Source organism: Hypomesus transpacificus, chromosome 23 (genome assembly GCF_021917145.1).
Source record: "Hypomesus transpacificus isolate Combined female chromosome 23, fHypTra1, whole genome shotgun sequence".
Classification (NCBI taxonomy): Eukaryota; Metazoa; Chordata; class Actinopteri; order Osmeriformes; family Osmeridae; genus Hypomesus; species Hypomesus transpacificus.
Window position 1 is genome coordinate 2,175,322 of NC_061082.1, and position 17,304 is coordinate 2,192,625.

Sequence of the window (17,304 nt, forward strand, 5' to 3'; positions counted from 1 at the left end):
GAGACACCACCAGCTCTCATCAGATCACATCACTTTTGTTCCCATTTACCATCTGTCTGCTCCTTCTCCCGAAGAGGGAGGAGGGAGGAGAGACCGAGTGGGAAGAGAACTGTGAGGGGGATAAAGATAACATTCTCAGGGTGTGTCAGAGGGCAGACATGCAGACAGCTTCCTGAGCCCCCTCCAGCTGGAGAACAAGAAGACAGCCAGTGTGAGCACTGGCCTTCCGGTTAAACTAGGAGAAGCCCCGCCCATCCAACAGTGATCTCCCCCCTCTCCAAGGAATGTGGTTGGGTTGTGTGGTCTGGGAGATCCAGAAGCTCTGATGAGTTTTCTGTACAAAAATAATTTTCGCTTTGGGGAGTTCCATGCGTAACATCATTTAAAGGACCAGTTAGTGATGTCACAGAAGCTGTCACTTCCCCTTGGTACTTGACATGACAAACACATTCCACTTTAGTTCAGACTTAGCATACTGACATAGCTATCAGGAAACAGTCCATGTTGACCTTTTTCTTAAGTTGATGGGGTTCCATGGAGGACAGCACCAGCACCCCCCAGTGGACACGCTGCACAACTGATCAACCTGTAACACTGTGTGTGTAGATGCCCAGGTGTGTGTGTAGATGCCCAGGTGTGTGTGTAGATGCCCAGGTGTGTGTGTACACAGTACAGTCGACATGAAGAATACAGGTCATACAGAGTGATGAAGGAGTCATGTTTCAAATCATATGCAAACAATTCAATTTTGAACTTACCTGAAAGCGTCTACAAAAATTGTACAGTCATTTATGTTCAGGTTTTGGCAACACAGCCTTCCTAGTTTAGGATATGGTGTCAAACTCCTACAGGATGCAGATCAGAGAACTAGCTAAGTGTGAGAGAGGGTCTTCACTTTGTCTGTGATTTTAACTGTATCAAAAAATGATGAACTCGTTTTGTGATATAAATTATTTATTTACATTTACAGAAAAAGACCCCATCAAGACAATGTAATAGTAACTACTGGAAATGGACCCCGGTAATACATGGTCATAAGATACAGTTGTGAGAGCATGTCCTTGTGTTCTCTACCACAGGTGCAAGGCATCATGTGTACACCCCCCCTCCCACTAACCCCACTCTGCTGTCCCTCTACAAATAAACAACACTATTCCCCCCACCCCCCCAAACACTCACACTAACAACCAGACAGCTACGCCCATCTATATCTCCCTCCACCCCCTCCTTCACACAACCCCACTCCGTACCTCCAGAGCACCAGTTAACCCTCACCCCCTTCCTTTACCTCACCCTCTCCTGGGGGGAGGGTGTGAGGGTTGGAGGCGGGGTAGATAGGGAGGGTGGTGATGAGCAAGTCATCCTTGTGCGACCACACCCTCCACCAGTCCTGGGGTGGAGGCGGCATCTGGGGAGGGGAGGGGAGGCACCCCCCCCCCTCCCCCACCCAGAGTTCAGGTTCAGGTTGGGCTTGTGTTCCTAAGAGGGGAGAGTTGGGCTTGTGTTCCTAAGAGGGGAGAGTTGGGCTTGTGTTCCTAAGAGGGGAGAGTTGGGCTTGTGTTCCTAAGTGGGGAGAGTTGGGCTTGTGTTCCTAAGTGGGGAGAGTTGGGCTTGTGTTCCTAAGAGGGGAGAGTTGGGCTTGTGTTCCTAAGAGGGGAGAGTTGGGCTTGTGTTCCTAAGAGGGGAGAGTTGGGCTTGTGTTCCTAAGAGGGGAGAGTTGGGCTTGTGTTCCTAAGAGGGGAGAGTTGGGCTTGTGTTCCTAAGTGGGGAGAGTTGGGCTTGTGTTCCTAAGAGGGGAGAGTTGGGCTTGTGTTCCCAGGAGGTTCAGGTTGGGCTTGTGTTCCCAGGAGGGGAGAGTTGAGGCTGAGTTCTGGGGCTACGGGAGACTACAAGGCAGGGCAGGGGGCAGGGCGGGGCAGGGGGCGGGGCAGGGGGCGGGGTGAGAGGGCGTCGGGTGCCCCTCCCTCCTGACCTCAGATGAGACGTGTGGATGCTCGCATGGTGTTCTCTGAACTGTAGTGTGTGGCGTTCTGCTTCTGACGGTTTATCCTGTTGCTCCTTGGGCACTTCCTGCCCAGACAGGAAACCACGGTAATAAGGGAGGGAGGAGGAGAGGAGGAATGTGCTGTTAAATGATTAGTTTCGTTCCAAGGTTCCAAAATGACCTTTATGTCTGGAAACCATATATATTATATTGTCAATATGTGTCATTACAAATGTTGCAGTGGCTTCAAAAGGAACTTTAAAGTGGTCTTTGCTGCCACCTGGTGGAAAAAGCAGCAGTGTTGCTGAAAAGGACATAAATAAATTATTCATTAAAAGTAACTGTTGGTTGCTAAGCATACACATGCTGCAGTAACACTTGCTGACAGTGTGAATGTGTGTCTGATGCTGGTCAGGCAGGAGGGCATGACGTCTGTTACAGACTCACTCACCACAGGTAACATCCTCAATGAACCAAACATTCTAGAAAGAGAGTATTCTCTACTGCCTTTAGTCTAGTGCCACCTCCCCAAACACATACATGCTAGCAAGCAACATGGACATCATCTTTAGAAGATGTGTAAATTACAGCAGGTTGGATCCATGAGAAAGTAGAGTAGTCTGCTACATCTTACAGAAGTGGGACACTTGCACACTTGACACTGGTAACGTGATTAACCTACATAGAACATCAGGATTATTAGAGGATAAATGAGACGTTGGCTTCATCAGGATATGTAACCTTCTAACACTGCTGTCTGGAGCTGGGCTTCACAGCTGCAGCTTCTCTCTCCCTCCCTCCTCAACTCCTCTCCTCCACTCTCCCTCCCTCCTCTCCTCATCTCCCTCCTCTCCTCATCTCCTCATCTCCTCCACCCACCCACCCACCCACCCACCCACCCTCCCTCCTCTCAGGAGAGTGCTATCTTGGTGATGGGTCTTTAAAAACTTTATTAAATGTCATGTTTTGCATAGGTCAGACGGGGGTGTAGTGGCTGCAGGCAATGCATGTGTGTATGTGTGTGAGAGTGTGTAGTGTGTGTGTGTGTGAGGGTGTGTATCCTGGCATTCAGTGCGTTCATGTGTGTTCAATGTATGTGTGTTTTCATGTGTGCAGATGTGTCAGTGTGTGTGTGTGTGTGTGTGTGTGTGTGAGAGACCCACCGGGTGATGCAGAGCACCACCACACAGATGATGGCCACCTGCAGAGCTCCGATGATGGAGGCGATGAGGACGTATCGCAGTTTCCCTGAACCAGGAACCACGTACAACACGTTGTAGTCCTTAGTGTCACACTGAGGCCCACTGAACCCTGAGTGACAGCTACACGCACACACACACACACACAAAGGCACAGACATGTCATGCGTCACACTGGTGTCAGTGATATATGTCACCATCATTGACTTCATCATTGTATTCATCATGGTTATCACTAATGATGCACCAATTTTTTGTAAACTTTTTGTCTAACTGTATTAATGAGACTTTTCAATTTATTTAAATTTTGGCGACAACCCCCCTCTTGAAATGACTAGAACAAAAACTACAGATTGCAAATTTGATGTCCTTATCTAAAACTGAAGTATTTCCACACCGCTGACATGATCCCCTCAGCTGGGTAGTGGCGTGATAACGGCTCGATCGAACGAGACTCAAATCGGAGCACTCGGGACGTATTCAACCTTTTCTGTCTTTCAGCCAAAAACCGGAAATGCAATTTTTGGCTGAAGGTTTTCAGCAGACAGAATTTTGGTGCATCCCCAGTAATCCCCTTCATCATGGTTACCACCTTCATCATGGTTACCACCTTCATCATGGTTATCACATTCATCATGGTTATCATCTTCATCATGGTTACCACCTTCATCATGGTTATCACATTCATCATGGTTATCATCTTCATCATGGTTACCACCTTCATCATGGTTATCACATTCATCATGGTTATCATCTTCATCATGGTTACCCCCTTCATCATGGTTATCACATTCATCATGGTTATCGCATTCATTCAGGGTTATCATCTTCTTCATGGTTACCCCCTTCATCATGGTTATCATCTTCTTCATGGTTATCGCATTCATCATGGTTATCACATTCATCATTGTTATCACATTCATCATTGCAGTGTGTACAGCCAAAAGGCCAATCTTGTTAAGCTAGCACAGCACAGGTGGTTATGCTTTAGGAATTAATTAGCTTGCCTTTGAAAGCACCTAGATAGGAGGGAGAGGGGGAGGGAGGGCTGATGTGGTGGAGGGAGGAGAGGGAGAGTAATGCAGGGGCATGGGTCTCTTGGTACTTGAGCTAAAATAGTTCCATTTGAATCAGTCTCTCCTTCTCCCCTCTCCCTCTTTCTCTGGGGAGGTCGTTACCCACTAACACCTGCAGATTCCTGTTCGGTACCGGAGCACACACACACACACTAAGTACAGGAGCTCATATAGGTTAGGGTTAGGGTTAGGTGTTCCAGTGTTTGTTGGGGGTTTCGATGGGCAGCAAGGGAACACCACGCAGCGCCGGACCACAGAAGAGTGCCTGTACTTATTACACATGGAAAACCATCTTGAACATGGAACTAGAAACTCTTACACACACACATGCACACACACACTGCTAGCAGGCAGAGGGGAGCTAGTACATCTGAATACCAGGCCTCATCAACTGTTTCTGGGTTCCATGCACACACTGTGCTGCTCCCAAGTATCACCTGAACCCAAACCAGACCCACCACCTGGCTCCTTCAACCACCACCAAACCACCCACCACCACCCCCATCCACCACCAGAGGGCGCTGGAGCCATTCAGCACCACATGGGGTTCCTCTGCTCAGTATGGCAGACCTGCAGGCCGGGGGGGGAGGGAGGAAAGGAGAGGAGGGAGGAGAGAGGAGGTGTCCAGCCCTGTGTCTCCAGCTTGCTGCTCGGCAGGTTAATGGGGTTGTCTAGAGGACAGGTTCCTCAGCCCCGGGGACACCGAGGATGAAGGAGCAGGTTAGAGAGGGTTTACAGCCCCTGACTGTACCTGGGTGTGGGGGTATAGGTGTGTGTGTGGGTGTACCTGCAGGAGGGCTGTGACATGCTGGGGTATTCACACTCTCCGTGGACACAGTAGTTCTTATAGAGCTCTGGACAGGGGATGTACAAGCCTCTGACCAGCTCATCTCTGATGTCTGGCTTGGTCTCTACACACACACACACACACACACACACGCACACACAGGAATACACAAAAACAAAACAGAGAGGTTAGTTGATTCAGAGGAAGAATGGATCCCATTACAACATAGTTGTAAAACATGTGAGTTACAGACACATGCACACTGTGGCAACCCTGGAGCTCGGGGTCATGTGATCCAGGGGGAGTACCACAGGGTCATGTGATCCAGGGGGAGTACCACAGGGTCATGCGATCCAGGGGGAGTACCACAGGGTCATGTGATCCAGGGGGAGTACCACAGGGTCATGTGATCCAGGGGGAGTACCACAGGGTCATGCGATCCAGGGGGAGTACCACAGGGTCCTGCCCCCCAGCTGCTTACGAGGACCACAGCTGCAGCTTGTCAGCCTACCAGGGGAGCCGCAGCATGTCAGCTGACCAGTACAGGGAGGCAGGGGAGAGAGCAACCACAGCCGGAGCTCCAGCCGACAGGTGATTCACCTGGTTTCCTCTTTAGACTGGCCCAGACCCCCCAGCAGCCCCCGGGGGCTGCCAGCAGACCTTCCCCTCCAGCAGGAAGTCCCACCTGGTTACACTGGCCCTGGTTGGGCCATCTTTCCTCAGTCATACGAGTGAGCTCCCTGGTTACCACTACACCTACACACACTCACCTACACACTCACCTACACACACACACACACTCACCTACACACACACACACACTCACCTACACACACATATTCACACTACACACCTACACACACACCTACCTACACTCACACACACTCACACACCGATATACGCACTTGCACACACACACACCCTACCTGTATAATCGGTCCTGGCATAGTGTCCATCTCCAGCTTTGGTCCCAGTCATGATGTCACCTGTACAGGAAGGATGGTGGAGTCACTCAGGACTGACATCACGCTCAACAAGCTGGTCTGATCTAAACGACTACACTGTCCACATCTAAACGGCTACACTGTCCACATCTAAACGACTACACTGTCCACATCTAAACGACTACACTGTCCACATCTAAACGACTACACTGTCCACATCTAAACGACTACACTGTCCACATCTAAACGACTACACTGTCCACATCTAAACGACTACACTGTCCACATCTAAACGACTACACTGTCCACATCTAAACGACTACACTGTCCACATCTAAACGACTACACTGTCCACATCTCCTGGGGAGATGATCACATTAGGACTAAATCTAAGGATGGAAAACACTAGGGATCATTGGAAATAACTGGATTTCTGGAGCAACTGAATATGCCACCTAAAGCAAAAGGAGCTAACCTAGAAAAGGGAATTAGAATGAGATCATGTCCGTGCCATATTGTAGCACAGCCACGATTACAGTCAATTGGATGCAACACCGTTTCAAGCATTATCTTTGCATAGTGTTCCAGACAATCAATGAATGAGTTTGTCAAAGGTTGCAGCGAGAGATTATTGCTCTCAAAACTCAAGTCTATTGAATCAAATTGATTGGAAAAAGCTGGTTGTTTTGAAGTAAAAGGTTCTGACTTTTAAATTCATCGAACTGCCGTAGTTTAGAGGCTGCTCTTATTGTCACAAGAGAAATGGTTGTATGGTGGGGTGATAAGATGGGGAAGAATCCAGCCAGCTTCCCAGGAGCCTGGGGTGTGTGACCTCTGACCTTGGCAGTGTCCCAGGTGCCGGACCTCAATCCTCTCCTGCTTCTGACACGACGCCTCCTTCACCTGGCATGGGTTGTCATAGGAGCGGCCGTCAGAAGCACACACCGGGTTGAAGCTGATGTGGGAGCAGTCGATGTTACACACACACCTGGAGAACACAGGAGGAGGACATGTGAGGTCTGGGGACAGGTGAGGTCTGGGGACAGGTGCGGTCTGGGGACAGGTGCGGTCTGGGGACAGGTGAGGTCTGGGGACAGGTGCGGTCTGGGGACAGGTGCGGTCTGGGGACAGGTGAGGTCTGGGGACAGGTGCGGTCTGGGGACAGGTGAGTTCTGGGGACAGGTGAGGTCTGGGGACAGGTGCGGTCTGGGGACAGGTGAGGTCTGGGGACAGGTGAGGTCTGGGGACAGGTGCGGTCTGGGGACAGGTGAGTTCTGGGGACAGGTGAGGTCTGGGGACAGGTGAGGGGACACGAGGGGAAACACCACAAGTCTCTGACATAACAACAGACCCTCATTAGAAATGTGTCATTATTCTCTGCTGTGTTTTCATCCTCCCTGGATCTGAGCCTGAGACAACACAATACACTGACCTGCTTATGTGCTTCTAGACTGTTCTGAATACTACAAACACACACACATCCATGGCTTATCTTAAGACATATGTGGAATAAACAAATGCATAAGGTCATGAGAACATACACACCACACACACTCACCCATCCCCTCCCCCTCACATACACACACACACACACATTAAGGCTGAGAAGTGGAAGTCCTCTGAATGTGTGTAGGGTCACACACACACACACACACACACACACACACACCTACACACACACACACACACACACACACACACACACACGCTCACAGACATAGTTTGCAACTTGGTTTGTCTGTGGACAAACACTTCCTCAGCCAGAGGGTGTTCAGGCAGGAGTGGGAGGAGCCAGAGGGTGTTCAGGCAGGAGTGGGAGGAGCCAGAGGGTGTTCAGGCAGGAGTGGGAGGAGCCAGAGGGTGTTCAGGCAGGAGTGGGAGGAGCCAGAGGGTGTTCAGGCAGGAGTGGGAGGAGCCAGAGGCCATGCGGGGTGTTGGCCAGCCAGGAGGAAAGATTTACTCTAACAGAGTCAGTATGAATCATTCTAACAGAGCCAGCTTGATTTGTTCTAACAGAGTCAGTATGAATCGTTCTAACAGAGACAGTTTGATTCGTTCTAACAGAGCCAATTTGATTCGCTCTAACAGAGCCAGTTTGATTCGTTCTAACAGAGTCAGTATGAATTGTTCTAACATAGCTAGTTTGATTAATTCTAACAGAGCCAGTTTGATTCGTTCTAACAGAGCCAGTTTGATTCGTTCTAACATAGCCAGTTTGATTCGTTCTAACAGAGCCAGTTTGATTCGTTTTAACAGCCCGTGTGCCTGCGTGTGAGAAACACTTCTAAGCAGGAAGTCTTATTGATCTGGTGTGTGGTTTGTCTCTTTTCCAAACCCCAAGACTGCCAGGAGACTTCCTGTTTGCCTGTTTCTTGCTGCCACTTCCAGCCTCACACACACTACACCCAGAATAAAGACACAAGCTTGCCTGGAAGACAACACAACACATGCTTTACCATGCAGAATCTCTCTCTCTCTCACACACACACACACACACACACACACACACACACACACACACACACACACACACACACACACACACACACACAGACTAGACTATTTTCCTAGCCTCAATCACATTGTGTACAAAGCCACAGCTATAACCATTATTGCTGCTGAATAGAACATTGATTTTCATAATCCCCAGCCTCATATTTCAGACTATCCCTCCAAGCACAGAGAAACAGAGAGACATAGACAGAGAAAGAGAGGGAGAGACAGAGGGAGAGACAGAGAAAGAGAGGGAGAGACAGCGAGAGAGAGGGAGACAGAGGGAGAGAGACAGAGGGAGAGACAGAGGGAGAGACAGAGAGAGAGGGACAGAGAGAAAGGGAGAGAGAGAGAGAGAGAGAGAGAGCGAGAGAGGGAGAGAGACAGAGGGAGAGAGAGAGAGGGAGACAGAGGGAGAGAGAGGGAGAGAAACAGAGGGAGAGAGACAGAGGGAGAGACAGAGGGAGAGACAGAGAGAGAGGGACAGAGAGAAAGGGAGAGAGAGAGAGAGAGAGAGCGAGAGAGGGAGAGAGACAGAGGGAGAGAGACAGAGGGAGAGAGACAGAGGGAGACAGAGGGAGAGAGAGGGAGAGAAACAGAGGGAGAGAGACAGAGGGAGAGAGGGACACAGAGGGAGAGAAAGGGAAGGAGAGAGACAGAGACAGTGAAGGACACAGAGGGAGAGAGGGACAAAGAGAGGAAGAGGGAGAGAGAGGAAGGGAGAAAGACAAAGAGAGGGAGGGAGTGAAGGAAGGAGATAAAGAAAGAGAGTTGTGAAAGCTGAAGCAGTGAAGCGTTTTGGGCATTGAAGCAGGACTCTATTTTTGACGTGGCACATACACACATACATACACAAAGATGTGCACACACACACCCAGGCCAATTGGCAGGAGACGGTTGTCTGTGAAAGAGGAGAGGTGTGTGAGCCCATTTAAGCCAGATAAAGAGCTCTTTCCCCCTCCCTCCAGTGCTTTGTGGCTCTCCACCCTACTGCCCCTGAAGGTGAATCCACTCCACCCTACTACCCCTGAAGGTGAATCCTCTCCATCCTCCGGTCCCTGAAGGTGAGTCCTCTCCATCCTACTGTCCCTGAAGATGAGTCCTCTCCATCCTCCTGTCCCTGAAGGTGAGTCCTCTCCATCCTACTGTCCCTGAAGGTGAGTCCTCTCCATCCTACTGTCCCTGAAGGTGAGTCCTCTCCATCCTACTGTCCCTGAAGATGAGTCCTCTCCATCCTCCTGTCCCTGAAGGTGAGTCCTCTCCATCCTACTGTCCCTGAAGGTGAGTCCTCTACATCCTCCTGTCCCTGAAGGTGAGTCCTCTCCATCCTACTGTCCCTGAAGGTGAGTCCTCTACATCTTACTACCCCTGAAGATGAGTCCCTGAGGTCTGCAGGGGGGCACACTGAGCCCTCACACACATTCCTGTTCACTCTATAACAACGTATCAAAATGTTTTAGAGCTGGTAAAACACTGTCCTTTAAATGTGTGTGTGTGTGGTGGTGGTGGTGGGTCTTTTGGGGCAGCCAGCTTGGTTAACAGACAGTATAGGTTGGTCTGGAGGTTTCTAAGGTGAAATCTGGGCTTTAGTGTCCAAATGAGTAAGGGTTTACAAGAAAGGCCTAATGATGCAGTCGCCGTTAGGGTTGAGCATCAATGTGTCTTTTTACAATCATTGATCAATAACAGAGTGGGTTAGCTACGTGCATGACAGGAAATGAGCGCAGTCAGAATATGATATACTGTAGAGTGTATTCCAACTTTCTATGAATCACATCCTTGGTTGTACAAGCTCAGTAGAAAAACTGACCACGGTCTTCTAATGACCCAACCCATCAGTTGTTGTATAAATAAAGTACCTATCCAATTATCGGTTTGCATGTCTGTCTGTCTGACTGACTGTGTGTGTGTGAGTCTGACTGCCATCTTGGCTCTGAGGCTGTGAGGCTGTGAGGCTGTGAGGCTCTGAGGCTGTGAGGCTGTGAGGCTGTGAGGCTGTGAGGCTGACTCACCAGACATCCTCTGCATCCACGTCACACTCAGCCCCAAACTGGCAAATGTCACAGGTGGAGGTTTCCTTCTGTCCTGCCTCCGCCGAGCCCTCTGCTCCTGGGGGGGGGGGAGGGGGGAGGGGGGGGGGGAGGGGGGAGGGGGGGGGGGAGAGGGGGAGAGGGATAAAGATGGGTCACCTCTGTATTCAAAGACGATGACTTTGGATTTCTGTAGACCAACATGTTTGCAAATCATACATTCTCTCCTATATATTCAGTCACTCTCTCTCTTATACATTCACTCACAGTCTCTCCTATACATTTATACATTCCATCTTGCAACATCAAATCATGGCTGCAACGACCGTGACAAATGTACACCTGTGTGCCCTGGAACGTCACACTAAGCCACGACACAACCATCTCCCCTCCTCTCCTGCCTTCCTCCAGTCCCCTCACTTGTTCCTCTCCCTCCCTCAGGGGCGGATCTAGAGATGTTCATTCGGGGTGGCAATGGGGTGGCAGCATTTTTTATTGGGGTGGCAGCTGCCTTAGATCTGCCACTGCCCTCTCCCTCTCCCTCTCCCTCTCTCTCTCTCTGTGTGTGCCCGTATGACATCTCCCGCTTATCCTTCCTTTCTTTCATCATTATTTTTTTTTCTGTGGCAGTGTTCCACATCCCAGTGTGTCCTGGTGGCAGTGTTCCACATCCCAGTGTGTCCTGGTGGCAGTGTTCCACATCCCAGTGTGTCCTGGTGGCAGTGTTCCACATCCCAGTGTGTCCTGGTGGCAGTGTTCCACATCCCAGTGTGTCCTGGTGGCAGTGTTCCACATCCCAGTGTGTCCTGGTGGCAGTGTTCCACATCCCAGTGTGTCCTGGTGGCAGTGTTCCACATCCCAGTGTGTCCTGGTGGCAGTGTTCCACATCCCAGTGTGTCCTGGTGGCAGTGTTCCACATCCCAGTGTGCCGGGTGGCAGTGTTCCACATCCCAGTGTGCCGGGTGGTGGTGATCTTCTGTGGCTCAGGCCTGGCCAGCACGTCTCCCGTCTCACTAGGGGCGGGGGACAAACCATCTGTCCAATCTCAAATTGCTTTCCTTCCCTCTGAGAATCCTTCGCCCTCTCTACCCCCCAAACCTCCTCTGTTACAGGGGACTATTTTTAAAGCTGGGGCCCATGAGAACAGATGAAGGAACAGGAAGAGGTATGTCTCCCCGTGTCACATCCTTTCTCATCCCCAGCCAGGCGTGGAGCTGAGCTCCCCCATGCTCCAGCCCCCACCCCGCCTCCTGCTGTCAGGATCTCCTGGGATTTGGAGGATGAATATGAAACCCCATGTGGAGAGACGGGACCCTGCTTCTGTCCTGGGTTAGTGCCTGCTTGAGCCTGTTCTTCCTGACATGACTGTGAGGGTCATTAGTCTTCCTCCTGGTGGCGTGCTCACGGTGCTGCTGTTCTCTCTGGAGCTCTGCCATGTGGACCTCGTTCTGCCTGCTGCTGTTTGCCGATGTTTGTTGTGGTTTTGTTTGGTCTGGTTTACATTCTTGTTTCTGGGGCTGTAGTATAGGATAACTCATTACATGAGTTAATACATCCCCTTCCAACCTATTACAAAATACAGAATAACATTTAGCAGACTATCTTTCCAGGCTCAATCAATGGCAAACAATGAATGTTTCTACCACTGAATACACTGGTAAACCTCTATTCAGAACTCTATAATCTAGTTTTCCAATCTAGAGCCACTGAGTTTTCCGATTTCCACTCAAGCACAGCTTTTCAACTGAGTCCAAATATGCAAAGCATCTATGTACATAAATAATAAAAGCATAATAGCAGACTCCCAAAATCAAGTAATTCTCCTTTGAAACTACAAGGAAATAATGAGAAGCAGCGTGAAGAATGGAGAGTTCAAATGAGAGATCCATAGACTAGTTGACAGTTCAATTATGTTGTTTCTTTTTATATCCCAGGTTTGGGTTGATGTGATTGTCAACAATGGCACTGCTACTGATTGAATTAGCAAATTCACCTCAAAGACTGCTGACACAAATGTAATTTCTCTCATTTCCAACTGTCAACCGTTTCCTGTTCTGAGAAACTTTTGCAGCTTTCAGAGAGAACCTCAACTGCTCCCCAGCCTCTGTACTCTGTCAAATGGTCCGCTTCACACCCTCTCTCAGGTGGGCGGGCTCTTGCCTTCACACACACTCTAGGAGCAGACACACACACACACACACACTCTAGGAGCAGACACACACACACACACGTACAGACCCAACACACGTACTCGCAGGGCATTCAAGCATGATATAGCTCCTGCCTCCTAGCTCATATACAGAGCACATAGAACTGACATACCCAGTTGTCAACTGGGCAAAGCAGGCCAATTACAGAGCAGCACAGGGCTTGCAGTGCTTAGATCTGATCCCCTACAGAGACTGTCTCAGGTCTGATCCCTGCACAGAGACTGTCTCAGGTCTGATCCCCTACAGAGACCGTCTCAGGTCTGATCCCCTACAGGGACTGTCTCAGGTCTGATCCCCTACAGAGACTGTCTCTGATCTGATCCCCTACAGAGACTGTCTCAGATCTGATCCCCTATAGAGACTGTCTCAGGTCTGATCCCTGCACAGAGACTGTCTCAGATCTGATCCCCTATAGAGACTGTCTCAGGTCTGATCCTTGCACAGAGACTGTCTCAGGTCTGATCCCCTACATAGACTCTCAGGTCTGATCCCCTACAGAGACTCTCAGGTCCGATCCCCTACAGAGACTGTCTCAGGTCTGATCCCCTACAGAGACTGTCTCAGGTCTGATCCCCTACAGAGACTGTCTCAGATATGATCCCCTACAGAGACTGTCTCGGGTCTGATCCCCACACAGAGTCTGTCTTAGGTCTGATCCCCTAGAGAGACTGTCTCAGGTCTGATCCCCACACAGAGACTGTCTCAGGTCTGATCCCCACACAGAGACTGTCTCAGGTCTGATCCCCCACAGAGACTGTCTCAGATCTGATCCCCTACAGAGACTGTCTCAGGTCAGATCCCCTATAGAGACTGTCTCAGATATGATCCCCTACAGAGACTGTCTCAGGTCTGATCCTTGCACAGAGACTGTCTCAGGTCTGATCCCCTACAGAGACTGTCTCAGGTCTGATCCCTGCACAGAGACTGCCTCAGGTCTGATCCCCTACAGAGACTGTCTCAGGTCTGATCCCTGCACAGAGACTGTCTCAGGTCTGATCCCCACACACAGTTAGGTTATACACCACACACAGTTAGGTTATACACCACACACACAGTTAGGTTATACACCACACACAGTTGAGAGAACCTCAACTGCTCCCCAGCCTCTGTACTCTGTCAAATGGTCCGCTTCACACCCTCTCTCAGGTGGGCGGGCTCTTGCCTTCACACACACTCTAGGAGCAGACACACACACACACACACACTCTAGGAGCAGACACACACACACACACGTACAGACCCAACACACGTACTCGCAGGGCATTCAAGCATGATATAGCTCCTGCCTCCTAGCTCATATACAGAGCACATAGAACTGACATACCCAGTTGTCAACTGGGCAAAGCAGGCCAATTACAGAGCAGCACAGGGCTTGCAGTGCTTAGATCTGATCCCCTACAGAGACTGTCTCAGGTCTGATCCCTGCACAGAGACTGTCTCAGGTCTGATCCCCTACAGAGACCGTCTCAGGTCTGATCCCCTACAGGGACTGTCTCAGGTCTGATCCCCTACAGAGACTGTCTCTGATCTGATCCCCTACAGAGACTGTCTCAGATCTGATCCCCTATAGAGACTGTCTCAGGTCTGATCCCTGCACAGAGACTGTCTCAGATCTGATCCCCTATAGAGACTGTCTCAGGTCTGATCCTTGCACAGAGACTGTCTCAGGTCTGATCCCCTACATAGACTCTCAGGTCTGATCCCCTACAGAGACTCTCAGGTCCGATCCCCTACAGAGACTGTCTCAGGTCTGATCCCCTACAGAGACTGTCTCAGATATGATCCCCTACAGAGACTGTCTCGGGTCTGATCCCCACACAGAGTCTGTCTTAGGTCTGATCCCCTAGAGAGACTGTCTCAGGTCTGATCCCCACACAGAGACTGTCTCAAGTCTGATCCCCTAGAGAGACTGTCTCAGGTCTGATCCCTGCACAGAGACTGTCTCAGGTCTGATCCCCACACAGAGACTGTCTCAGGTCTGATCCCCCACAGAGACTGTCTCAGATCTGATCCCCTACAGAGGCTGTCTCAGGTCAGATCCCCTATAGAGACTGTCTCAGATATGATCCCCTACAGAGACTGTCTCAGGTCTGATCCTTGCACAGAGACTGTCTCAGGTCTGATCCCCTACAGAGACTGTCTCAGGTCTGATCCCTGCACAGAGACTGCCTCAGGTCTGATCCCCTACAGAGACTGTCTCAGGTCTGATCCCCTACAGAGACTGTCTCGGGTCTGATCCCCTACAGAGACTGTCTCAGGTCTGATCCCCCTACAGAGACTGTCTCAGGTCGCAGCAACACAACGCTTCCCTCGCCTGACTGCTACTCCTGGAACCCGGAGACAAGCGGAGGCACTGGAACGATTAGACTGCTTTCTGCTCTTCACACACCCTGGAACAGAACAGCTCATTCACCAAGCCGCCCTCTCCCCAGACACCCTGGAACAGAGGTCATGAGGGGAGGTAGGATGGATGGAGACAGATCAAAACAGAGAGAACTAGTCCTTGTGAAAGAAAGAATCAGAGAAAATGAGAGAGGGAAGGAGAGAGAGAGAGAGTAAAAGAGAGGGAGAGAGATTCAGAGCGTTCTAGGAGCAGCATCACAGGATGATGAATGAAGCCCACACCGCTCTAGAAAACAGCAGGACGAGAGCGACCTTGGATACGCACACACACACACGCTTGCGCGCAGAAGAGATGGGGGACTGCACACACACAGGCAGAGAAAGGTATTGGGTTCGGGTGTATTGGGAAGCTGATGTGTGGTTAGTGAGACAAAGCATTGGAGAGAAGCCCCCAGGAGATAGGAGATGCAAATACAACTAGGTTATACACCACACACAGAGCTAGGTTATACACCACACACACCGCTAGGTTATACACCACACACAGTTAGGTTATACACCACACACAGAGCTAGGTTATACACCACACACACCGCTAGGTTATACACCACAAACAGAGCTAGGTTATACACCACACACAGTTAGGTTATACACCACACACAGAGCTAGGTTATACACCACACACACCGCTAGGTTATACACCACACACAGAGCTAGGTTATACACCACACACAGTTAGGTTATACACCACACACAGAGCTAGGTTATACACCACACACAGTTAGGTTATACACCACACACAGTTAGGTTATACACCACACAGAGCTAGGTTATACACCACACAGAGCTAGGTTATACACCACACACAGTTAGGTTATACACCACACACAGTTAGGTTATACACCACACACAGTTAGGTTATACACCACACACACAGTTAGGTTATACACCACACACAGTTAGGTTATACACCACACACAGTTAGGTTATACACCACACACACAGTTAGGTTATACACCACACACACCGCTAGGTTATACACCACACACACAGTTAGGTTATACACCACACACAGTTAGGTTATACACCACACACACCGCTAGGTTATACACCACACACAGTTAGGATATACACCACACACAGTTAGGTTATACACCACACACAGCGCTCCTGAATTCACACACTTTATGTTTGTATTCTAGTGGGGTCGGTATCCAAACCTCCTGCTTATGGTGGCAAGGAGGAACGTAAGTTGGTAAAATATGTAGGCCTTTGGCCAGGCTGTTTGCCTTGCCACTGACAGGTTTGATTGAAAACGGTGTGAGGTTATATTTCCTGTAATATGACATGTGATATGGTCACATGATAGGGGAAGCGATAGTGAGGGTCCTCACAGGCACACAGGGAGAAGAACTACACCTCCAGTCAACAGCTTTCTGTCTTCACAGCAGGAAGACACATTATGAGACGACTACACTGACAATTAAACGATTAAAACAATCAATCACAATGACATTATCAACGGCCCAGTAACCTGGGCATCGAACATGACACTAGCCCTATCCAGGAACAGGAGCCAGCAGAAACATAATGGACACTGATATTGAGAAGATGAAAGATGATGCTTCTGACTCAAGCCAAGATTCAATTTTTCCATCCATGTTTTGTTTTTTTCTCTCTACAGTGTATCGCTTTTTCTGTGAAGTCATTTGTCACAAAGTCTAACAAAAAAAAGCCGGCATCCAAGTTCTCTAACGCGAGCCAAGGGCAAACGGAGAAGCAATGACAAGGATGACAAAACGACAAAGGACACGACGCTCAAGAATTACAATGGACCGTGAGATAAATAATGACACTATTAAGCTGTTTCATGGGCAGAAACAATGAAATAGAACAATGTACAAATATCCCACAGGGAGGTGATAGTCTGCAGGGAAACCATAAGAATCATCCAGGGACATCACAGAAGGTTTACTAAGCAGTGTTACTGAGGCTAGTCTGTCAGCATGTCAATCCTATTCTTCTCTATGGTACACGATTGTATATTACAAATACATACTCTGTATGTATTCAACAATATCAATTACAATACCTAAAGCCCTGGATCATACATTTATCTCAGTCCAACACATTTATGTGAAACATATTTCAAAACCTTTTCTGGCTTTCAAATTGTATCAAGTTTTAGATGAGATATTAACAGGCTGAGATGCGGGTCCAGAGCCACTGTGGACACAT

The 17,304-nt window shown here is 49.5% G+C and overlaps 1 protein-coding gene across 2 annotated transcripts in view; it reads right to left on the minus strand.

The window, feature by feature from the left end:
• Positions 1-945: 945 nt before the first annotated feature.
• The window catches only part of tmeff2a (transmembrane protein with EGF-like and two follistatin-like domains 2a), a 44,869-nt gene continuing 28,510 nt past the window's right edge, over positions 946-17,304 (minus strand). For both annotated transcript variants that reach the window (XM_047046666.1, XM_047046667.1), the window contains exons 5-10: positions 10,496-10,592; positions 6,830-6,978; positions 5,973-6,032; positions 5,047-5,170; positions 3,148-3,306; positions 946-2,070 (exon numbers count right to left, since the gene is read on the minus strand). In XM_047046666.1, the coding sequence (XP_046902622.1) occupies positions 1,974-2,070; positions 3,148-3,306; positions 5,047-5,170; positions 5,973-6,032; positions 6,830-6,978; positions 10,496-10,592 (686 nt within the window). In that variant the 3' untranslated portion in view covers positions 946-1,973. The remainder of the gene's footprint in view (positions 2,071-3,147; positions 3,307-5,046; positions 5,171-5,972; positions 6,033-6,829; positions 6,979-10,495; positions 10,593-17,304) is intronic.